Below are 25,841 nucleotides of genomic sequence, written 5' to 3' on the forward strand. Positions count from 1 at the left end.
CTAACATTCATGGGCTCTTAGACTCTTGGTAGATTCAGAACAGTTAGATACATAGGTAAAGAATATGTAATATATGAATTTACAAAAAATATATACATAGGAATGGTGATTTCTTGCTTTACCAACAAAGGGTGCCTTGCAGATAAATTACAAACCAGAAAGATTTTCAATGTAGTGATGGGTGACTGGTAACCAAACTTTATAATTATTTTTGAGGGTAATTTTAGCAGTTCTGTTCAAATGATGCTTTTGTAAAGACTGCTATATTTTTCTGAGTGGAACTTATGTCAAGAGCAGGATAAAAGCCTAATAAAAAGATATCTGATTATAAATGAGATTTTCCGGTAAGCTGCTTTTCACTAGCTGAGGTATTTGCCATTGTCCCTGAAAAACAAGGTTCTTAGGATTGTACTGGAGAAGGTAATGATATTGGTCCTTGTGCCAGAGGAGTCCGGATCCAGGGAGCCTTATATATAATTTTGTGGGCACATATGATCATGCCGTTGACTCTGTAAAAATCTACACACACACACACACACACACACACACACACACACACACACACACACACACACATATTGATGCTAAAAAGCTTTGTGGGCAAATGCATTTTTAAAAAGCACAGTGAATTTCACATTGTTGTTTTGTAATGATTGTCACTAAGGAGGAGTTCAGAAATAAACCACCTGGAGTCATGGACCCAAGCTGGCCCGGGCCATCTGCAGCTCTTCTTTGGAGCATCCCCTTGTGTGGTGCCTGCCATGGCACTGGGTACTAGCAGGGCAGTCCATGGTGCCATGGCATCTCGTGAAGGGGCTCAGCCACTGCTTTCCATACCCTCACAACACGCAAGGCTGTCTGGGAGGCTGGGGACCTGGAATCTACCTAGATCTTCCCACAACTTCTCTGGGACCCTGAGCAATTCAGCTTCGTCTTCCTTCACCTTGGGTTTCCTCACCTACAAAATGACAGTAAATTGTTCTCAAAGGTTTCATACAGGGTGGGACAAACGTAGGTTTACAAGTTGTTCATATATAAAATAACAATAATTAATAAATAATAATACAAGAATAAACTCGGTTTTACATACTAAACAACTGTAAACCTACTTTTGCCCTACCCTGTATACCTCTAAGTCTATAATAATGAAAACTCAAGTTAAATATAGAAAATAAATCATTCTATGACCCAGCAGTTTTACACATACGTGTGTGCGCAGGGGAGAGAGAGAGAGAGAGAGAGAGAGAGAGAGAGAGAGAGAGAGAGAGAGAGACACAGAGAGAGAGACAGAGAAGCATATATTGTTATGTGACCTGTGCATATCATCACTTCAAAAACCCTTTTGCCTTATGAAAATGATGATCTCCATCTTTCAAGATGCTAATTTTCAGAAACAAATTTTTAAATGTACTTTGGTTTAAACTTTAAAGCATCTATTTGTCATTTATGTGACCAAATATATTACCAGATGTCTGATGTACATGGTTCCACCAATGACTGGACTTTTCCCATGTTCATCTTGATAAAACTATGGTGTGAAGGAAGTCTCCTATTCCCATATGAAGACTGCTGCTCATAGCCAAACCCTGGGATGCCAGAATGAATAGAGCCTCTTAAGAAATTGCAGTTTTGTCAGTGGGGGGAAAATAAAATTAGTATGCCACATTCTCCTGTGCCCTGTGCAAGAAATTCTTCCTGCCCTCCTCTATCCACCATTCTCTAGGGATAGTGGATATTCCCTTTGTCAATAAAATCTAGCTTTGTTATAATGTGATGGAAAGTCTGTGGACTGATTTGGGGTTCAGTTGATTTAAGACTTTCAGACCAGTAACGCTAGCTATTAAACTTTCCATCGTGGGGGAATTTATTCTTATGGTTCTGTTTGGTTGGCATGTCATAGATTTGTATTTTTTAAACATATTTTTTGTATTGAGTTAGCCACCTAGGTGGCTATGCCTCCAGTTTGCATCAAAAATGTCATGTCTCATACCTCTAACATGCTCTCAGTAGACATAACAATACTCAGTGGAAGGAAGGTCAGACAACGGTGTTCTTAAATTTCCTAGAACTCTTTATGTTGTCCACATGGTTCAAGTTAGAATCTAGTCTTCAAGAATCTGACAGGGCTTTTCTTGGATAGGTTTTATGTTGTTTTCTTATCTCCATCTCTCCAAATGGCAACTGTGAAGACCCAGAACAAGTAGAATCTAGGTGAAACTAGTAGTTGAAAGTTATGTTTTTATGTGAATAGTCTCATGAGATTTTCTTTTTCATTCGTGGATCAATTCAAAAAACATTTACTAACCTCCTGCATGTCAGGCACTGTTATAGGCACTGGGGATCTGGGAGTGAACAAAAATGGACCAGGTCTTTGTCTTCTTGGAGCTAGCACTCTGGTGATTTTTAGAATAACTCATAGGATTGAAATGACACCCAGGTACATATGATGACAGGGATGATGACTGACAAGCTTCTTCAGAAAACCTTCCATGATCTTCTATGATTTTTCAAGCTGAGCTAAGTGGCTTGCTCTGTTCTCCTAGGACACCAGGGACATATCTTAGCTGCTTGGGACAGCGGCTATTCTAACAGGCTGTTTGTAGCCCAGCTCCGCTGCTCACCAGCTGCAAAACACTGGGCCAGTGAACTCAGCCCTTCTGAGCATAATACTAGTTAACCTTACTGAGCATCTACTGTGTGCCAGGTACCCTATGAAGTGTTTTACATAAATCATTTCATTTAATCTTCCCACCAATCCTAACAATGTAAATCTCATTAATATTATTCTTTACTGATAAGAAAGCCAAACCCACTTGGCTGGGAGTACCTTTATATGGAGTACCTCCTAGACTGGTATTTTGTGGGATGTACTTTCGGAAACGGTATGTCAGGATCCTTTAAATAGTCTCTCATTAAGAAGAGCCAAGAAGGTGAAACCATAGGAAATAATTCTTAAAGACTTAAAATGATGATGTTTCTTTTCTTTTTTTGCTTTCTCACTATAAAAATAATGAAGTCATCTAACTAGATTAAAGTTGTGAAAATAGAAATGAATCACCCTTATTTTCACAACTGAGGAGTATTTTCTCTTGTCTTTCACATATCTCTACCTCCTCAAATGTGTGTGTGTGTGTGTGTGTGTGTGTGTCCAGCACTTAAAATGTGCAGACGCTGTGCGAAGGGCTTTTCATGTCATCTCATGTAATCCTCACGATAACTGGGAGTCAGCAAACCTAATCCCCATGTGAGAGGTTGGGAAATTGAAGCTCAGAAGGTTTGAGTGACTTCCCAAAGTTGCACAGCAAGTAGGTGCCTGACCCATTGCTTAAACATAGTTATTTTTCACTCCGTAGCTCATGAGTTTAAACACTAAAGTGCTGAAATAGTTATTTTCTTACCTAGAAAAAGGATTCGTCCTGAATTTACTACCAGGGAGCTGAGCTTATCTTGGGTCATCACACAGCTCAGCTCTATGCTGAATGATCAAAGAACATTGCAAACGTGTTCCTGCTTTTGATTTGTCCTTGCCTTTCTTCTCCGACGTTTGGTGCCACAAGGGCTTCCAGCAAGAATCCTAAATGCAGGAACACGTTGTTTCTGTTTTATGGCTCAATAATCTTCTCTGTTGTAAATACAGTCAGAAATGATGGTGGCTTTTTCTTGAAGCCTCAACATTTTTTTAAGAAGTGATTTATTTTGATAGTGCTTTAGCCTCGTGATTTCAAATATTAAGTTACTTGGTTCGGGTGGTCTTATATTTTCCCATAAATGTGTTTATGTCGCCCGCAGACTGAGAAATTTCATTCCAGGTGTGTGTTTTCTTTCTTCATTTGATTTTGTGCAGGAGGAGAACTGAATTCTTTGAACTTGTCAGTAAAGGAGAATACGATTGGAACATCAAACCCCATCGTGATATATTTCGGTAAGAGAAAGCTCTTGTTTGTGTTTCTTCATTATTTGAAGATTTAGCTTTGCTTTCCTGACAGTGCGAAGAGCACACAAATGATTTTTAAAGCAGCAAATCTTAGCTTACACTCAAACAGTGAGAGATTAGTTGAATAATTGGAGAAAAGATAGACACTGTCTTTTTGTCTTCTAATGGATTATATTCTTGTCTCCTCTCCATAAATTTGCATTCAGAATTAGAAAATCATATTCAAATTGGTTCCGTTTCAGCAAGCCATGACCTCATCTTTCTCCAGAGAAGGCGGGAGAAAGTTGGGGCGGGGTTGGGGGGGGGGGGGGGGCGGGTGGTGTTTGAATCTCAGAAAAGTTCCACAGCATAAAGAAAAGCAGAGTTCACTGTTGCTTGTCTTGTAGCGAGAAAACCAATTGGAACCATTTGGTGGTGGGAATAAGGAGTTCTAGACTTTTCACAGGACTTCTTCCCGGTTGTTTAGAAGAGACAGCCGCAAACCATCATTTTTATGTGGCACGTTTTAACCACTGATTGCAGCCACACCAGCTGGCGAGACTCTATTTCTGTCTGTGTCATACCGTCCCCTGCCTTCTGCCATCCCCACCTCAGCCATCTAGGACCTTCTGCTGTCTTATTCCTACTCCAGAGCTGTTGACTGTTCCTGAGAATTGTGAGGCCGGGATTATGGATTTGCTGTGTCTGCTTCACAGCAGACAGCCGCTGGGATCACCCCGAGTGGGACCCCATCAGACCTCCCCTTCCCATGTTTGCTCTCTGAAACCTCTGCCCCGCCTTCAGAACTTGAGCTCCCCTGCACTGTCCCCCTGAAGCCAGCTTCTTCTCGCTGTCTCCCTAGAGGGCCCTCCTGTCCCCCTCTCTCTGCATTACTCTTTCTCTGTTATCTTTACAGACCTTTTCTATGTCCTTTCCTGAGGGTGAGGGGGAACCTTCCAGTACCTCAGCTTGTGTCCTAATTCCATCCCCTCCACCACCACCACCTGCATCCCAACCTTGTTTGTATTCTCTTGACTTGCATTTTCAGAATCTGGTGTGTGTTTTTCCATTATGACTTTTCTAAAAATAAGTTTCCATCCCCTCAGCCAAAAAAGTCATCCCTGAAATCTACCTTCTTCTCAAGTTCCAATCCTAGTTCTTTCCTTCCTTCACAACTCCTATTAACTTCTTGCAAGGCAATTTCTTTCTTTTTAAGTAACTTTTCATCCTGTAAATAATTATAGGAATGTATTTTTCTTAACAAATTAAAACATTACAGATAAATTTCCAGTTTTCCTTTGAGCTTCACTCCCAATCCCCGCACTGCCGCATAGCTGTGCTGTGCTATCAGTTAGCTGTATCTTTCCAGACCATTTCCAAAGCATGGACATTTATGTGAACCATAGGAAAAAATTATCTAGTATGAATTTATCTGTTTTAATATAAATTCTGTATTTACATGTAATCTGAACTTGCTTGTTCACTCAACTATATGTGTTGGAATTCTTTTCATGTTCATACCTCATCATCTTTTAATGCTCCATAGTATTCCAAAATGTAGACTTAGCACAGAGTAGTTAGCCACTTCCCTACAGAGGAATTTAGTCTATGAATGTGATTTCTGTTCCTTTTGAAAGGCATCGGTCAGCTCCCAGGAATCTAATTCTACAGCCTTTGTTCTCTTCAGGTTCCCTGATCTCTTCACAAACTCCTACTTGTGTTGGCTTTTCCTTTCTTACAACTCTCTCCGGCCTTGGATTCTGCAAAGCCATGCTCTTCTGGACTTGCTTTCTTTCTGACTCTTCCTTGTTCTCTTTGTCCTTTTCCAGGCTTCCACCTCCCATTACCACGGAAGTGTAACTACCCCCCAAGGACCTGGGTTTGGTATTCTCATTCTGAGCATCCTCCGGCTTCAGCTGCCATCTCTTCTTAAATGATTCCCACTTTTTTGGGGCCTGGCTTCTTCTGAGCACGACTCCTAAAATGCCAGTGCTTGTTCCTCATATCCACCTGGATGTTTTCCTGCAGATGCTCAAATACTTTTGTCAGGGGGCCTCATATGTAAAAACAAACAAAAAAAACAACCAAAAAACAACTTATCTGGAAGTATATGTAAAATAGAGGTGCTCCGGGAGGTCCACCCCCTAGCTCTGCCCTCCCTCCTCAGTTCAAGGTTAGACTCTGACCATGTGCACCAAATGGGGAGGGGCTCTGGAGAGCACTGTATTAGGGAATTTTAAAGTAGTAATAAAACCAACTAAATGTGTCTTTTTTTTTTATCATCACCATGTGCCTGCAGTCTAAACAATGTCGATGATGAGATACTCCTGAGAAAAATATTTTGTTAGTACGAGTTGTAAACAATTGCTGAGATTACTGTTGAGTCTCAAAATAATTTATAGGAAAGCTTCAAAGAGCACATTATTACTTATGCATTAATTACATGTAAGTTAATTCCGAGAACGTCCAGGTAGACAGTCAGCCCCCGGTACAGGTGGAAACACTTTCAAGAGTTCCTATTGGCTCAGAACCTTTTGCACTGCTTCCGGGTGTCCTGTGTGTCTCCAACCTTTGGGAGTGTCATGGCCCTGCTTCTAAACAGTATATTCAGAGCAAACAATGATAGTACAGTGATGGTAAGGATGGAAAACACATAACTTGAGTTCTTCAGTTTTGTCATTTTATGTGGCCATTTGAGGGGATGTGGTTATTTGTGTTTATAATGTAAAGCAATGATAGAGTGCAAACTGTGAGGTGGAATATTTTTGTTTAGTAAGTGCAAAATTCAGTTCATACATGAAATCTTTTACTGAATTTGAATATATCTTTAAAATTAAAATTTATTCCTTTTATGTTGCAAATTGTTTTAAAACTAGAGAACAGGTCAAGAAAGATCTTTATTGAACTACTGTTGGCATGTAGAGGAGAGGTGTGATAAAAATGACCTGCTGTGAGGGTTGGGTGTCTAAATACAGTGCCGTTCTTCACCCACCCCACTAGGACAGAGACTCGTGACTGACCACTCATTCGTCCAGTCACACTGAGCAGGTTGACACCACTTAACTGTAAATTGGACTAGAATTATGAGACTAGAGCAGTTGGTACAAACTCCCTCCCCACTCTCTTCCAAGTCAAAAAAGACTGTTCACTTCGTGCAGAGGCTGGATTACAACAAATAAGGTAAAACTGCTCATTCTCCTCCTTCAGTTCTTCCTGTGGAATCTCCCACCCTGTCTTGCCCTTCCATTCCCCTGCCCTTCTTTGTTGTAGGCCTTTATCAACTTATGCTTGTCAGCTGGTTCCCTGCTTCCACTCTCTCCTTATTCAAACTGTTTTCATATCTACCACCTAAAGTTCTCTCCTTGAAGGTCTTGCCAGGTCCCTCCTGAGCCCTCAACCTTAATTAACTCCCCAGTGCCAATCAAATAAGGGTTTCAGACACCCCACCATCCTCCCCTCACCCCTGGCCCTTTTCTGTCTTCCTTCTCTGTATAGACTTTCTGTTCCACTGCCAAGTATTCATTGAAAGTAGCGACTCTTTTATCAGACTTTATGGATAACAATCTTAGCTTTGATACTTCTTAGCTGTGTAATATTAGGCAAGCTACCTACCTTTCTGATTAAGGAATGCAAAAACATTATTTGCTTTGTAAAATAGAAATAATAATAGTATGTCTACCTGTAAGCCTGCTCAATAAGTGGTAGCTATTAGAATTATCATTATTAGAGCACCTAGCATGAACACAATGAACTTATTGATTAACTGATTAATGGTGATATGAATATGAATTTGAGAAGTTTCAAATTCTCAAGCCGATGGAACCTAAGTAATCATCCAAGTTATGGTAAAAATAGGCAGGTTTAGAGAGATTATTTCCTGCCCAGGAGAGAGATGGCAAATTCTAATGCATTGCCTGCAGTCGTGTTCCCCTCTGGTAACGGCAGAACCTAAAATGAGAAGATGAGAAGCATCCGAGTGTAGCAAGAGGATGTCTGAGGTCTGCCTACCTCAGAGGGTTGTGACAAGGATTCATTCAGTTAGGAGTTAGTTGGTAGACCACCTCGTATAGAGGCAGGAAAACTGTGGGCTGCGGAAGTGCTTGTTACAGAAGATTAAGTATGAAGAACAGACTGGTGTCTCTCTATATCAGTGGTTCTCAACCTTCTGGCCCTTTAAATACAGTTCCTCCTGTTGTGACCCAACCATAAAATTATGCTCGTTGCTACTTCATAACTGTAGTGTTGCTACTGTTATGAATTGTAATGTAAATATCTGATATGCAGGATGGTCTTAGGCGACCCCTGTGAAAGGGTCTTTCGACCACCAAAGGGGTCGCGACCCACAGGTTGAGAACCACTGCTTACCTAGCACAGGGCTGTTGGGATTAGATGCCGCCTGGCTCCCGGAGGGCTGCTGATGCTGGTGCGCCTGGCTGTGTTCTGGATGACCTGTGAGCCCCTCTGCTTGTTCCCTGGAGGGAGTCGTGGTGAAGTCGCACAGAGCCCACCACCATCTAGGCATGCTCCGCCATCTGGGAGGCAGACATGTTCCCAAGGCCTGGGACCGGCAGGGCATGAATGTTAACACCTGACATCAGGACTGCCCTCTGACCTGTAACAACACCCCTCTCTTCCAAAAGGAGCTGGATAAGATGTGGTTTCCCAGCCCGGATCCGTCATTACTTTTCATCACTTTCTGCTGCTCTTAGTACAAAGAAAGCAGATTTGGGACAAAGAGTGTGTTTTATTTTTCCCTTTCCCACCACATCCAATGATAAACCCCTGAGCTCTCTACAATCTGACTTGTCCTCTGCATTTTCTCCACAGTTCAGTGTGAATTCTAGTTAAACCCAATAGAAATCTGCTCCTCCGTAATCTGATTCGGGTCTTTCCTGTGCTTTCTTACTTGCTCACATTCACGAAAGCTGTAGCTGAATGTCTCTTCGTGACCCTTATCACACACGGTGGCAGCCAGGCAGGAAACTGGAGAAAAACGGTGTGGCCCGCACCCATAAATCTTAGCTCCCTGGGGGAGAGGAAAAGGAGCTTCTAAGGCAGCATGTGCCTCACCTCTTTGGTGTGGGTTTTCTTCCATTCCCATCCATCAGTGATCGCTGGTAATTAGATTCATCAGCTATGTATATGGTATGATATACTAACTCCCTTGCTGATAGTTAAAAAAACATAGTGTTGTCCATTACGTATTATTTTAGGCGGAGCGTGCTTAGCTCAGGTATAGAGAAAGGCACGCTTTGCTTTCCTCCATCTGCTGCGGACAAAACAAAGGGCAGCCGAGGGAGCATTCGAGCTTTGTCTTCCTGAGCCGTGTGGCCTCAGGATGGAGATGCTAAGCATGGGGACCTCAAACAGTGCTTCCCTTGTTGAGGGAAAGATGTGAGCTTGCCTCCGCTCCATTTTGTTTATTTATGTATCCAGGACGGGTTTGTTTAGCAACAAAAGATTATTCAGGCTGTTTTGTTTGGTTCTGTTTTTCAGATCAATGTTAATGACAGCCTGTGACCTTGGAGCCGTGACCAAACCGTGGGAGATCTCGAGACAGGCAAGTGGTGATTAATGGCAAGGCTCAGCAGAGGAGGGACGGGTGGGGGGATGATATTCCCAGAGCCCTGACTACCAGGCACTGAAACCCCAATCAATTTGCATCGGTATTAACATGGTGCAAAAAATAGCAGGAGGCTTAGGTTCCACATAGTTTATTGCCCAGCCTTCCTTTATTGTGCTCCCGCTGACTAATAATATTTCTGACTCTGGAACATTTTTTTAACGCACTAAATCCAAATAACACTTCGGCCATTTCTTAAGGCATGAGTTTCAAAAATAGTGTTTTTGAATAGGCAATTATGTTTTAGCATAAGGTTCCGTTTTTCACATCTGAAAAAAAAAATCCAAGGAGGTAAATAAAAAATTCTATTTTTCTTTTTAAATACTATTTCAAGATCAGAGGGTTTTTTGGCCATAGTGTGCAGTATCCAAATTAATTTGTATCCCAAAAATCATGCCTTTACTATCTAGTTTCACTGCCAAAAAAAAAAAAAATGTTAGTTCTAAAACAAGAAAAGCTTTCAAGCCATAATTATACAATTTAAAATCCTTTTTTTTTTTTTTTTTTATATATTTTATTGATTTTTTACAGAGAGGAAGGGAGAGAGATAGAGAGTTAGAAACATCGATGAGAGAGAAACATCGATCAGCTGCCTCCTGCACACCTCCTACTGGGGATATGCTCGCAACCCAGGTACATGCCCTTGACCGGAATCGAACCTGGGACCTTTCAGTCCGCAGGCCAACGCTCTATCCACTGAGCCAAACCGGTTTCGGCTACAATTTAAAATCCTTGATTATTAATAGTATTTGAGGTTATATCTCTTTAAGTTTTAGGAGTCACCTACTATGTGAACTGTGAGGTCTAAGCTAGTGACTTGGTGTCTTAAGACTTCATATTTTGGAGTCGCTCTTCTGGGCTCAGTGTGGTAGTCGGCATGGCCCATGGAAATCAACGAGAACTTGCCCGCCAGAAAAACATGAAGAAATCCCAGGAAATTAGCAAGGGAAAAAGAAAAGAGGATAGCTTGACTGCCTCTCAGAGAAAACAGAGAGACTCTGAGATCATGCAACCAAAGCAGAAAGCAGCTAATGAGAAGAAGTCTATGCAGACAAGAGAAAAATGATGACTGACAATTTGGAAAACCTGGGTACTATTCTCAACTAGGTGTATTATAAGCTCTATGATCAAGATTTTGTAGAGTGAACGGTCATTACATGTTACAACATATCTTTATAAAAACTATTTTAAACTTTAAAAAAAAGACTTCATATTTTAGGGAAATATCATACATTCATATAACAATGCATAACTAATATTTATTGATTGAATAAGTAAATAACAAATATTAAATGATGGCTATATACTTACTAGAGGCCCGGTGCATGAAATTTGTGCATGGGAGGGGGGCGTCCCTGAGCCTGGCCTGCACCCTCTCCAATCCAGGACCCCTCAGGGGATGTCTGACTACTGGTTTAGGCCTGATCCCAAGGATGTCCAACTGCTGGTTTAGGTCCAATCCCTGTGGGTCTCTCGCAATCCGGGACAGCTGGATCCTAACCGCTCATCTGCCTGCCTGCCTGATTGCTCCTAACCACTCTGCCTGCCTGCCTGATTGCTCCTAACTGCTCTCCCCTGCCAGCCTGATCACCCCTAACCACCTCTGCCTCAGCCCCTGCCACTGTGGCTTTGCCTGGAAGGGCATCCGGAAGGATGTCCGTAAGACATCTGGTCTAATTAGCATATCACTCTTTTATCAGTATAGATATGTGAGATCTCATTTAAAACCTCAAAACCCACTTTGAGGTAGGTGTGGTTGCTGTAGTAGGCTGAATAATGGCAACCCAAAGATCTCAGGTCCCAGTCCCTGGAACCTGTAAACTTTACCTTAAATAAAAAGGAGTCTTTGCAGATGTGGTTAAGGACCATCAATATCATTATCATTATCATCATCATTATCCTGGATTTTCCAGGTGTCTGTACCCCATCACCTGTGGCATTATAGAAGACAGGCACAGGGAGATTACACAATTAGAGGAGGAGAAGGCAATGTGAAGACAAGACAGAGATTGGAGTGAGGCAGCCACAAACAAAGGGATGCTGGCAGTGAAACGGGCAAAGAATAGATTCTGCCCTACAGCCTCCCGAGGGAGGGTGGCCCTGCTGACACCTTGATTTCTGTTCAGTGAACTGATGTTGGACCCCTGACCTCCAGAACCCTAAGAGAATAAATTTCTGTTGTTTTAAGCCACCCAGTGTGTGATAATTTATGACAGCCCCAAGAAACTAATCCAGTAATTATCCCTATTTCACAAATAGGAAAAATGAGGCTTAGCAAACGGTGGAGCTAGATATTAAAATCTTAGCACATTGGGCTCCCAAGCCTTCATTCTTCCCAGCAGTTTATGCTTTCTTTTACAGGATGCCTCAATCAGCGGTTTTAAATGATGCGTGTCAGCAGGATAGGTGATGTTGCCACTAAACCCAAAATTTTCAGTGGCTTAAACCAACAAATGACTCCTGCATGTGTGCATCCAGGGCGGGCTGGCACCTACCGCTTTGTCCTTCTTCTGGACACAGGCTAAAGGGGCAGCCACTGTCTGTATCACTATAGCAGATGCCCTGTGGGTCTTGCAGCGGAAATGAAACCCCCATCTTCTAACAATTCATTGGCCAGAACTTGTCACAAAACCCTGCCCAACCAGGGAATATAATCTTTCCATGTGCCCAGAAATTAAAAAGCCAGAAATAATTATTGAAAACATGACTACCACAATTTGCTCTTTTAATCGCCAAAAATATGATTCACTCTCCTCCTGCAGGCAAAAGGCAAAACATGCTCACCCACTCCCCAGGGGAGATGACCAAATGCCCCAGCAGTCATGGTCTCAAGCTCCAAGTTCAGGATCTCTGGGTGATATTTGCCAATCTCTACATCAGGCCTGGAAGCACATTAAAGACCTACACACACCCAAAACATAGCTTTTGATGCACCCCAAACACACAATTGGTGTGGATGAGTAGCTTATTTTTACAACTCTGCCCACCCTTCACTTCCCAGTGTGGGAAGGCCTCTCTTGCAGTAAAGTCTGAGAATAAACTGCAGAGAAGAGGTAGGTGGCTCTTCCAGGTGTTGGGGGAAATGTAGTCCTAGCGGGGAGAGGGCACCATGGTAGGGATGGAAGGGGAGTGGAGGGGTGGAGAGTGGGAGAAAGTTAGGGGGGCCAGGGGAAAAATAGAGAAGATTGGAAAGGGAGGGGGTGAGGGATGACGTGCCAGGGCCTTCAGAAACCCCAGTGAAATGCATGTCAAGAAGGAACTAAAGGAGCAGGAGCCACTTGGGGGCAGGAAAGTGACAGGACAAAGTACTAGGAAGGAAAAAAGTTTCTGCTTGATATTTTAGACCAAAGAGGCCAATGGCCACTTGTAAATGGTCTCCTTCGTCACTGGTGTAAATATTATTTTAATTTTAGGATGTGAACTTTGCTGATAAATGCAGAAACTCAAGAGTTCAAGGAAATAAATCCGAATGCTGTGGTTTTCCAAATGTTTCCATCAGAATCTTGTCACACCTCTACATTGGAGATCTCATTTTTTTGTCTCTAAATTGAACAGGTTAAAGCATTTTAAAAATATCATTTCCATGATTTTAGGAACCATTTGAATAAAAACAATGGAACCTTCTTCTAAAAACATAAATGGCCCTGGCCGGTGTGGCTCCGCTGTTCGGGCACTGTCCCATGTACGCTACGGAAGGTTTCCTGAAGGGCTGCAGGTTCCATTCCCAGACAGGATCCCCAGTAGGGGATATGCAGCAGGCAGCCAGTTGATGTTTCAAGCTTTCCTTCTTCCTTCCTCTCTCTCCAAAAATCAATTTAAAAATCTTTTTAAAATAAGAATAAGTAAAAACATAAATGTATTTCTAATTTCCTAGAAGTTTGTTTATTTTTTAATTCCCTCTTAAATTTTTTTTTTACTGGTGTCTATTCCACTTTTCCTTCCTCACAAACATGATGGGAAGCATGTGGATTTCCCCAGTGATCCCCCAAGGCCTGATTAGCATCTCAATTCCCCTCTTTAATACAAAATTCAATCAGGAGCCACTTAATGCGCCTAATTGGGTTTTTAAGTACAAAGAACACAGTGGTACAAGTTGAGCTGTGAAGGATGCACAGGGGGGACACCCAGGACCACTTTAGAAAGATCCAGGACAAGATTTTGTTGTAATTTCTGTGCCTTTCGGGGGCTACAGACCTATGCAGGACTCCCGCCTTTGGTGACCTGATTGTACATTTGTGTTCTTCCGTGTAAGAGACCCACCTCCGAGCAGGCTGAGGGAGAGCGCTGGGGACCGAATAAATAAAGCCAGGCCCTGAGGGGACCATTTCTTCCTTTAAAAGGCCAGAGACCAGGACACAGGCCTGAGCACTAAAGTGAAAGGTAGTGGCAGAGACTAGAGAGCAGAGAAGTAAAACAAGTCCCATAAATACTGAGTCAGTTCCAACTAGTTTTATGCTGTTGAATTTTTTAAATGTTTAAAATCTGAACTGGCTAAATATTGTTTCTTTATAAATGACTGTATATTTGCTACTCTCAGATTTGTGTGTGTGTGTGTGTGTGTGATGTTTTTATGTTTTATCAATGCTATGATTTATGGTTGACAAAGCTCTTAAAAGGTACACTTAGGTAATTATCTTCATTCTATGCACTTACCCAAAATTAGGCCATTCAAGTCTTCACCAGGCCTAAGAACCTCACCTTTATAAGAGCCTAGAACAGGGAAAAATTAGTGTGTGGATCCAGGTCTTCTTGCCATCTGGTTGTCTAGGGGTTTTTTTCTGCTCTTCCAATATTTTGTAAATCCAGCTAGCTCATCTCAGAGATTTTCTAGATGCACACCACAGTTGTTGCAAATACCTGTTCAACACTTATCTAGTATATCAATTTGCTTCCCGTAAAGCTATCCTTAGAAGCACAGGACTCAGAAAAGAGTTCTTTAGCTTGACTATGGTCAGTAACTTCTGATAATCCGCACTAATGGATGAGAAGAGGAAAACACAGGTCCTTGCTTTGGATAAATATCTATGGTTTGGGATAGAATAGTCATTTAATTGTGCTCGGACCAACTAGAACCTGCCACAAATGAACACTTTTAGTACATAGATTCAGACAGCCTGGAGAGCAAATTACGTTCTTCAAACTATATCATGACACACTGTAAAAGTCTGGTATGAGCACAGACTCTAGCATTAGTCCTGCCCCTCAACTGGTTTTCCCAGCAGAAAGCAGGGGTGCGCCCAGGGTTACTCCTTCCAGAGGCACACAGATGTTGGTAGGGCGAGGCAGTTCAGGAGTCTTTGTCAGGGCAAGATTAAACCAGGTTAATATAAAAGTATGCAACAATGTAAAGAATCTACATAGAAACAACCAAAAGTGGGCTAATTATAATAACAAATATACATTAATAATGTAATAAATCTTGTTAGCTTATTATTTGCATCATCCCAAATATGCCAGCTATACATGCTGTTGGAAATTGTCTACTGGCATGCATCTAAAATTACAATGCACAGTTTCTTCTGATGAAAAGGAAATCTGTTTCATTGATTAATTTCTACAATAACCTTCAAGCACAAAAGGTACTTCCTCATAAGCTATTTAAATGATTGTGTGTTGAAGACAATTGCCATACACAGAAGCCAGAAATAACTTCTTAGTCTGGTGATAAATTAGACATAGCCATAAATTGAAATATTTACATGTTTCAGGTGGCCGAACTTGTAACCAGTGAGTTCTTCGAACAAGGAGATCGGGAGAGATCAGAACTCAAACTCACCCCTTCAGTAAGCTCATCATTTTATTATGATGTATCTTCCCTCTTGAGTGACATTTTAAAAAAATGACTTCAAATCACATGAAAAGGGGGAAATTAAGAATAGATTTAAGGAAGCACTCCTGAAAGTTTAAAACTTTAATTAAGCTTAGATGCTAAACCCTCTTTTTCCCAGGTGTCTGATTAAGAGTGGTGAGCTACTTAACAAGAATTTCCCGAGCACCCACAGGGGGACAAGCAGGCACAAGAGAGGATGTGCAGAGTGGCATTTGAATAACTCAGAGCCCAGGGCTGGTATTTCAGATGTGGTCAATGGCTACTATGGAATACAAATACAGAAAAAAGAATTAAAGGCAAGCTGTCTAGCCTTGAGAAACTAGAACAGGCAGCTGTCGTAAATAATGAGTGTTGAAGATTTTATTTTCTAATTTTGAACATTACAAAATGAAAAGTTTCACCTGGAGATTTAGGTTCTGCTGATTGAATTGCTATTTACAGCAGTTCGTATCCATTCAAATATTATTTGAGAATGCTTACTGTAGGCTCCGGCTGGTGCTGGTTTTACTCATCAGGATACAAAAGATATGCTAGTAAATGCCTTGATTACACCCTCAAGGAGGGGGCGGCCTCTTTTTTCTTAATGAATGGTTAGCTAAAACCCACTGGCTCCAAGAATGGTGCAACGTATTTTAATGTCTGGCACAGCACAGTTGATTCAAGGAAACTCGGGAAATGTGTCCATTGAGTTTTGAATATTTTAAGACCCCCTTTCTTTACTCACATTTAAAAGCAAGGAAAAGCAGCAGAACTAGGTCCTAGCTTAAACAGTTTTACCTACTTGAAGTCAGAATAGACAGTTTTACTAATTTTAACTGTCCTTAATCTGTTGCTTACCTCTGAAAGGTCAGGAGACTGCATAGCAGCAATATTCATAATAGCCAAGCAGTGGAAACAACCCAATGCCCATCAAATGATAACTGGATAAATAATAGGTGGTGCATCTACACAGTGGAATATCATTCAGCAAAAAAAAAAAAAAAAAAAAAAATGAATGAAGAGCTGATGCGTGTTACAGGAATAAGCTTTGAAAACATGCTAAGTGAAAGAGGCCAGTCACAAAAGACCACATAGTATATGTTTTCATTTATATAAAATGTGCAGAAAGGTTAATACACCAATTATTTTAGTTTTAAAAGCAACATATATGTATACTGATTTTTAAATATGCCTTTATTTTGAAAACAAATTTGGTGTCTTCCAATTTGGTTATAAAAATAAAGACACTAAATTGGAATACATAGTTAATGTGTAAAACCTAATTCAACCCAAATTTTTCTAAGCCACATATCTATTTTCAAATAAAAGATTTTCCCTTTAAAAAAAAAACAGTCTGTTTTTTGTCACATATATCCTACATGTGAGTGAAATCATACAGTTCTTGATTTTTTCTGTCTGATTTATTTGCATAGACCTATCCATATTGTCTAAAATGGCAGTATTTCATCTTTTCTTATGGCTGAGTAGTATTCCATTGTATTTATGTACCACATCTTTTTTTCCAATCATCTATCCAAGGACACTTGGGTTGTTTCCATGTGTTGGCCACCATGAATAATATATCTTTATGAATAAATGTTTTCAAAATTTTCCGGTAGATACCCAGAGGAGGGATTGCTGGGTCATCTAGGAACTCTATTCCTAATTTTTTAAGGAACCTCCATACTGTTTCCCATAGTGGCTGCACCAATTTACATCCCTAAGGGGGTGGCCTGGATCTGCCCTCATGACCTGTGTGAGCACCAAAATGATAGGATGGCACGTTTTACCTAGAGGAAAGACAGTAACGCGGGGCAAGGTCAGTTGTTTCTTAGACCCTGACCTTCGCCCTTAAGAACAAAGGGAGGGACGTTCTCCCTGGCGTAAAAGGCAGTATTTGGTCAAGGAATCCATTTTACCCCTCCAATTCCTACTGATGGTTTCCCTTTTCATACCTGCTACCTAGATATATGTTACTTCTTTTTCTCACAAACATAGCCAACTTTTCTAAACATTATAATACCATAAAGTTTAAAGACTGAGAATTGGGAAAGAATGGGTACCTCCTACCATCATCCATTCAGTGATAGATTTTAAAAATTAGGAATTTATTCATGACAGACAGAACCTTATTGAAGAACACAGAACTGCCACATCAACACCCCGCCTTGAAAAATTAATACAAATCGTTCCTATTTAAAATGAAATGGTTTTCAAGGATCTTTTCTGATCGATCCCACTCTCTTTCACGGTTAAAAACAAAAGCCTCCATCAGTTTGGTGGCAATAAAACTTGTACCCAATTCCCAGGGACCTGATGACTTGATTTAGTGGCAGTTACTTGTATCTGGAGACAGATTTTGGCCCCAAGGAGTTGCGTGCTGTAAAGTTCAAATAACTTCGCTTACAAATCTCATAAGAAGAGGTGAAAATGTTTTATTTCTCATCATAGATAAAAGAAAGTGCGTGTAAAGATGGGTTGTGATTTGTGAAGTGTTTGGTTGGTAAAAATGGGATCATTGTGGCAAAGTAGTTGACAAAGCACCTGTAAAACTGTCGGGTGTAATAAAGCAAGGCTCTCCGCCCCATCCTAGGCTATTTTTGATCGGAACCGGAAGGATGAACTGCCTCGGTTGCAGCTGGAGTGGATCGATAGCATCTGCATGCCTCTGTACCAGGTACTCATGACGCGGGAGGGTCCGTGTGCCCTGACTGGGCCAGAAGAGTGTAGGTAGCATACTTTCAACTTTAGTTTTAGGAGCCTCTTCAGGTATGTATTTTTCTAAGAACCATGGTTACAGTGGACCTTTTCTCAGATGTGTTATCACGCCCTGAGAAAGTTGGCCTAGAAGCCTGAGACCAGAGGACATAATCTTCATGGGCCTCAACGCCCTCATTTATAATTCAGGGATGATAATGTTTTTCTCAGTGTTTCTCAAACTGTGCCCCGTGGAACACAGTATGCAGCCATAGCCTAATAGATACCTCTTCAAAGAGGGCTCTCAGGCCCAATAACTAGGAATCTCCCTTGCACACTGAAGTACTGAAGCCTGGGAGAAGTCCTTCAGGAAAGAAACATGTTTAACCTTGATTAACTCTAACTTTCTCAAACATTTGGCTGTGAAAATCTTTTTCTTTTCATTCATTTTTTTTTTTTTACAATTTTTCTTTTATGTTCATGAATATCATGAGGGTTCCATGAATCACAGTTTTCTGCTCTAACCTCTGGGCCATGGAGTTTTGTAAATCCCCTTCCATCCTAACGTCCCTGTCTCCGGGATGCATGTGACAAATGCAGACCACTGAATGCTGAGCAAGATGTGCCAACGGCTTCTGGCCCTGGTGTTCAGGACCTGCCCCTGGCAAGGAGACAAGTGCCATCGGCTGTGACTGTTCACCCTCCTCTTTCTGAGTATGGATTAGGGCTGGCATCAGTTAACATTAACGGTTTGGTGTACATTGGCTTTTAATTCCACTTCTAAGCATTTGCTTTCATGTGTAAAATCTGGCAAATTCTTTACCCCCCACCTAGCTCAATCAGACTGAACTTCTTTTCTAACTTCAAATGAGAAACACATGCAGGGAAAGTAAAACTGCTTTACTTTCTCACTCTGTGTAACTCCATTAAAGACACAGTATTGTTTTTTAAGGACCTCACAATCATTAAGTTCAGGCTTATCTACCACTTGGTTTTAGCACTTTTAGGAACTGTTGAGTCCTGTCACATTAACCTAAACACACACACACACACACACACACACACACACACTTAGAATACTGTCTTGAAAATGGAAATGCAATTTTTTAATGATTATTAATAACAAAAGTAAATTCATGTTTTTGTTTTATGTTATCCACTCAGTATATAATCATATAAAGTCAAAGTTTAAAATAATCTAAAGTAGATTAATTATAATTGGAATATAGTTATCAACACTAATAAAAGAGAAAAATGGTAATTGGCGTATGAGCTACCCTTTTCATTGGCTAATCAGGGCTATATGCAAATTAACTGCCAACTAACATTGGCAGTTAACTGCCAACAAGATGGCGGTTAATTTGCATACATAGGCACAATGCAGGGAGGCGAAAGGGAAAGCAGGAAGAAGCCCCCTGCCACTGACAGTGATCGGAAACCCAGGGGGGAGCTAAGAGCTGGGGGGCAGGGCAAAGGCGGCCCTGGGGCCATGATCCGAGAATCAGGTGCCTTTTCCGCCCTGGCCAGTGATAGCAGGAAGTAGGGGTGGAGCCAGCGATGGGAGCTGGGCACGGTCGAAGCTGGCAGTCCCGGGAGTTAGGGGTCCCTTGCCTGGGCCTAAAGCGAAGCCCACGATCGTGGTGCCACTGCAGCTGCGGGTCCCCGCTGCCCGGGCCGGACGCCTAGGCCAGAGGCGTCAGGCCTGGGCAAGGGGCCGATCCTGCGATTGGAGGGTGATGGGGGTCAACGCCTGAGGGCTCCCAGTGTGTGAGAGGGGGCAGGCTGGGCTGAGGGACACTCCCCCCCACACACACACCCAGTGCACGAATTTCGTGCACCGGGCCCCTAGTATTTAATAATGAAAGATTGGATGAAAAATAAAAAATGATGTATCCTTAATTATAAGAGGATCCTCAACTCTCTTTTCTTTCTGTCCTCTCCTCCCATCCTTGATCCTGGTATCTCTGAATAAGCTATGTAGCTGTTGGGTCAGGAAGATCTTCCTTTGCTAAACTGACCTTGACAGTGCATGTTAAATTATTTTTTTATGATATTCAGTTTTTTTGTACACACTTAAGTAATAAATGGCATGAATAAATTATTCTTGCAATTAATAGGTTCCTTTTATGTAGGTAAAGCTTAGGAGGATGGAAACATGTATCTGTGGAGCTGATAAATAGTTGGTATTGGTTTGCAAAGCTACTTTGGAATGAACCCAAAGTAAATACCCCTTCCCATGTGATTGGTTATAGTAAATGCTGGAAAGAACTCTCATATGCTTTTCCATGTTAATTTAATTGTTTAATTACTGATTCAGAATCATTTGAGCTTATTTTATACTCCCTATTGAACACTTTGAAATCTTTAGGTTAAAAAGAAAGTTTAAACTGAAAATAGCAATTTCAAGAATTTAGAGAGTAATATTACCACATCACATTATTATTCCTGACTTTTCACATCTGTTTTACTTTGCCACTTATCCATAAGGATAGATACCTGCTATTTTTATCCTCAGGTAAATTAACGTATAGAAATGTTAGTGGCACTACCACCAAATTAGAGTTGTCTCCTGCTCACCCACATCTTAGTTTTGGTATGATGGCCTCTCTACCTCTGCTAGATAGTTCTCCTATTACCTTTTCTTATTAAACTAAATGGAAAGAGCCATGGCACTCTAAGAGGCGTGTAAAAGGAGCTGTGTATTTTAGCCCCGGCAAATGTGGCTCAGTTGGTTGGGTGTCGTCCCATGTACCAAAAGGTTGATGGTTCAATTCCCGGTCAGGGTTCCATCCCCAATAGGTGGCATGAACAAGGCAGCCAATCAATATTCCAATCTCACATCAATGTTTCTCTTTTTCCCTCTCTCTTCCTCTTTCTCTAAAGATCAATAAAAAAAAATATATTTTTAAAAAGAAATTTATTTTACACCTGTTGCTGTATCTTCTCAGTTAACAAAGCATGAAAACCATGTTCTTTTTAAAATTCCTTATCATGGCTAATTTTTAAAAAGAATCTCATGGGTTTCACTTGTAAATTCTTCACAAGGTTTGAAAACAACATTTCAAAGAGCCCACAAACTGGAACTTTGTAGAGTGATTTTAACTGTCCTCTTTGAGGGTCCCTATTTTGTTCCATCTCATACAATGTATTTTTCATCATTGAACTAGATAATCCTATGTAACTGTGGGCACTTCAGCACTGCAATGGAATCCTCAGTGAAAAGAAATCACCATTAGTGTGAAGACATCAAATCTTTTGGAAGCGACTCACCAAGCAGGGGAGTCACTGATGTGACACTAATTGCTGAGGCAAAATGTCTGCAGGAGCTTGGGTTGTCCTTTAGGATTTTGAACATCAAAGTGCAACAATACATAGTCCGAGAGGATAGAAGGCAAATGAAAAAAGTATGCAGGTGGCAGAGATCCCAAAGCTGAAAGATATGGTCTGAATTACAGAGCATGAGCATTCACTGTGGCCTTGCTAAGTCAGCATGGCAGAGGGCAAAAGGATAGAGAATCATGTATACCACACAAAGACTGTCCCTTTCATTTATTTTAATGGCCAGGGCCCCGACCCCAAGATGGGGTAGGTTCTGGTGGCAAGAAAGCTCATAGCGCCGGAGGATGTTGCATGGAGGGCTGGGTCCCCTGGCAGGTGGAGCAGAGTGGAGAGGTGCAGTCTGGCAGGGCCCTCCACGCTGGGTGTCCCCCTCGGACCAAACCCAGAGTTTGGTGGAGGAGGCGGAGATACTAACGTGGTTTTAATACAGCTTTTGACTTCATTACTTTCACTGGATCATTCAGTTTTACTTCATGGTTCTGAAAGGGCTGTGCGTGTCAAATAACAAAATAGACCACGCACTGTCTGCTGGCGCGTCAGCTTGCGGAGTTTGGTCTCTCCTCCAAGCAAAGGGTCAAGATAATGGCTAGTCTCGGATGCCTGAAGAGCTACTTATTTGTGTGCCAGGATGGGAACTCACAGAAATTACACCGGTTCATTTTGGGTGTCCATTGACTCTAAAACTGAAACTCTTATCGCTGTGTGTATGCTGAGATAAAACAAGGAGAACCCTTTCTTCCTCCGCCTTCCACCAATCTGCTCAGCAGGAAGTTACCTCTACTCTAGTGATTGATTGAAAGTGACTGACAGAAAATGCATAAAAATATAGAAATAAAGGGAAGGCAACTTCAGTGAAGTTATATAATAGGGAGAGGTGCCATGTTTATAGATGAATATATAATTCTCCAGAACTTGCTCATCTTTTTAATCTTGTAGTTCCAAACTTTTCTTTAAAAAAGAAAATGGTCCTAACAGGCAGAAGTCATGATCTATCTGTGACAGCATTTTAATCAGGAAGCATATAGGGGGCCCAGAGTGGGCAGGGAACCAGCAAAGCGTGTTCGTGGGGAGGACTGAAGCCCGGTTTAGCTGGCTCTGTCCTAGCAGGGTGTCTGGGAGGAACACATTGACATCTGATTCCCCTGCTTTCCGCTGTCTCTGCACCCTGCTGGGGATCCATTAGCCTGCTGCTCAAAGTCTTTTCGAGGGGGAAAAAATACAAAGAAAAAAAAAGAAAGATTTAAAAAAAGACACCATCAAACTTTGAAGCCATTGCTGCGCCAGCCTTAGGGATAAACAGAACGTTGATGTCCCAGCATCACACTGAGTTGTCTGTGCAGTAGCAGACTACGATTTTGCCCTTATTTTCACTCTTGACTTAATCAAACCTCAGTGCACCTAGAATTTCAATGATGCACAGAGGCATTATAAATCTTCTGTTTGTTAAGGATTGACGGACTTAATCAGATGAGCATCATCAGATTTTCAGCTCATCCCAAACTGGTCTTCATATTGGAGTAGGTTTCCCCCCACAGATCATGCAAAAGGGCTTCACCTGGACAACATCTAGCCAGAGTAGTATTTCTCTCTCTCTCTCTCTCTCTCTCTCTCTCTCTCTCTCTCTCTCTGTCTGTCTCTCTCTCTCTCTCTCTTTCTCCCCTTTTCTTCCTCCCTCCCTCTCCATTAAAAGAAGGAAAAGTTTGGCAAGACTACTGTATCTTTATAAAAATGTCATGGGGCTCCTGCAACAGACAGTGGAAAGTTGGAAAATTCTTTTTTCCTTATTGGATGGAACGGCCCTTATCTGGTTTCCTCTGTGTCTCCATTGAGAGCTTTGTAATAAAACTGGATGACCTGACTTAACCAGGCTTGGTTCTCAACAGGGACAGGAGAGTTCTGGGATTTAGAAAGCCCCTTTCTCACCACACCAAGCTGCAGCTGAGGGTGATTCTCTCTCAGAGCTGAATGAGGACGGCTTCGTTTAGATCCCCTGCCTCTTGGCCTCATCTCCTATCACCCTCCCCACTTCCTTTGCCCCACAAAGATCATCACAGTACAGAGTGCCATGTGTGAGTATTCCTGTGTCCAGCACAGTGACCAGCATATTCCAATTGCTCAGTAAACGTTTGTTGAACAAATGAATGAAGCAAAAAGAAGGAGTGATAGGATGCAATACTACAGAATTCATTATAAGCAGTGGAATGAATGTACAAAGTTGGGTTATGATGTCACTTTAAATTATCATCTATAAATATATAAAACCTATCATTGAGTATGCGCTGTTATATTCCTACCCATAACCAGAAGTATATGGCTTATCATATCTTTTTAGAAAGTGGTTTAATTTTCATATGGTTGAATTGGCCCTTAATTCTAATGTAAAAGACCAGTTTATAGCCATGAATTTTTCAGGGCTTTGAGTTATTTCAACTAGGAAATACATGAAATTTTCTTTTATTCAACATTGTCAGAAAATGTAGTCATCATTCAAGTTAATAGAGAGAACTAGCACATATACATAGATATCAAAAAATTATATTGTATATTATATGCATGATTTCAAGAAATTATAACACAAGAAAGCATGCTAAGTTTATCATGATTAAAATTAATCTTTTTTTTTACTTTGAAGACTTTTCAGATCCTATAACACTTAACAGTTATTGATACAAACATCAAATAATTATGTGCTGTGTAGGAGGAAGTGCTGAACGGCCGAGGGCTCATTCCTAGAGGAGCATTGATGTTCATGCCACTGCCTGCACCCGGCAGGACATGCAGCCGGTGAAGGCATCTCACATCCTTGGCTACATCTCACAGTTCTTCCTGATGCCAGGATGTTTTATTTTGTAATGTTCCACCTCTAAAAAATAAGTTTTACTTTATAAATCAACCAGCTCTATATACATTTCTTTTTTTTTTTGCACCACATGCCCACCACCCAGATACACGAAAGCTGTCCTCTGTTGGTCCAGATCCTTGTCTGTGTGTGGTATATGCATGCACGGGCTCACACGCGCTCCCGACTGCGCTGGCAGGAAGGTGCACAGGTGCAACACTGGAAATCTATGGGAGTCACGTCCAAAAATTCCCACAAAGCCCCAGATGCTGGTCTCCTGTGGCAGGACCGCTCCCTGACTGTGCTCACAGGCCTCCTTCCCAATCCCATGTCCAGGACAAGCCCGGGCTTCATCGTCGGTAGCACCTGGTCTTGTAATCTTTAATGGACTTGGCCATCAGCGGTGCAATCTTCTTCACAGGCTTCTTGTGGCTGCTGACCACCTGCTTCCCAGGGATGGGGCGAGAGCTGTGGCCACTGGCAGGGTGAGAGGGAGCACGGGTGCCTGGGGCCGGCAGGGCTTTTTCCTGGACAGCTGCTGCTCCTCCTCTTTCAGACGAGTCGGCAAAAGCCATGTTTGCTGGTGGGTCCTGGGGCCTGTTGGCGCTGATGTGCAGGCCCAGTTCTGGGACCTCCTGCTCCTGGGGCTGCAGCTGCGGCGTGTGTTCTTCCCGCCTGTCTTTCTCCAACGCGCGGTGACACTGCTTCTTCCCTAAGGGATCTGTCTCTGCAGCTGGTGCTCCATGGTGTTCCCCCAGGCGAGGCAGCTGCTCAGGTGTGCAACTCTCCACAGCGGGTTGGAGGAGAGAATACGGGACTCCTCTCTCTTGAGAGAGCAAGGTGACTCTGTGCTGAAGGGTCTGGACACACTGCTGGAGCATGGTGATCATTTTGCGGCGCCTGGCCCTGTTGGACCCAGAGAACGCCTGTGTCCCGGAGTTCAGCCTGATTCCCATCAGCCCAGCGCCTTCCTCTTCGCCAGGGGAAGGCGGTGCCCTTGGCCTGGGTTGGAAGGAGGACATGGATGCAAAGGCAGGCGGTGGGGGGTCACTGGGCTGGCCCCGGCAGGGCCCGAGGTCGGGCCAGGCGGGTGTCGCGGCAGGGGGCACCTGTGTGAGCCTGGCCCCCGCTGCTGCAGGTGGAAAGGGCTTCTCAGACTGGCCTGCCTCTGCCTGGGCGCTTGTCGTGTCCTCTTTCCTCAGCCTCTTTCCTCCCAGCGCAGTGGTTGGAGGCTTGACACTCTTGCTCTCTTTCCTGGCGGGAGGCTGGTGGGGGGTGAGGGAGGCCTGGGAAGACATGATGGGCGGGTCTAATTCCTCCTCCACTTCAGGCGGGGGACAGGCTGGCTGCCTTCCCAAGTGAGGAGTTTTGACTTTCCCTTCTGGAGTCTTGCAGGCGTCCCCAACCTTCTCCCTCACCTTGGGCAGCAGGCCCCCTGGCCCCTCTCCTGCATCTGAGCCTTGCAGACGCTGTTGGTCTTTGTGTGATTGGCTTTGGCTAGAGTGTTTGCGCTTTCGATTTTTCATGGGGTTTTCTGAAGCCACCTCGGATGGGGCCCCAGACATCCCAGGAGCACCTGCCAGCCATGGGAGGGTGAGGCGGTCCGAGGCCACCTGTGATG

At 42.5% G+C, this 25,841-nt stretch overlaps 2 protein-coding genes across 2 annotated transcripts in view; both read left to right on the plus strand.

The window, feature by feature from the left end:
• Positions 1-25,841, plus strand: part of PDE11A (phosphodiesterase 11A) — a 308,732-nt gene that overhangs the window by 259,646 nt on the left and 23,245 nt on the right. Inside the window, exons 16-19 of the mRNA XM_059703969.1 lie at positions 3,845-3,922; positions 9,410-9,473; positions 15,245-15,319; positions 17,939-18,022. Coding sequence (XP_059559952.1) covers positions 3,845-3,922; positions 9,410-9,473; positions 15,245-15,319; positions 17,939-18,022 — 301 coding nt within the window. The remainder of the gene's footprint in view (positions 1-3,844; positions 3,923-9,409; positions 9,474-15,244; positions 15,320-17,938; positions 18,023-25,841) is intronic.
• On the plus strand, positions 10,381-10,727 carry LOC132237965 (small EDRK-rich factor 1-like). The gene has a single exon (XM_059702494.1). It carries the CDS (start codon positions 10,414-10,416, stop codon positions 10,600-10,602), a length of 189 nt encoding a protein of 62 aa, XP_059558477.1. The 5' UTR covers positions 10,381-10,413; the 3' UTR covers positions 10,603-10,727.

Source organism: Myotis daubentonii, chromosome 7 (genome assembly GCF_963259705.1).
Source record: "Myotis daubentonii chromosome 7, mMyoDau2.1, whole genome shotgun sequence".
In the NCBI taxonomy this organism is placed as follows: Eukaryota; Metazoa; Chordata; class Mammalia; order Chiroptera; family Vespertilionidae; genus Myotis; species Myotis daubentonii.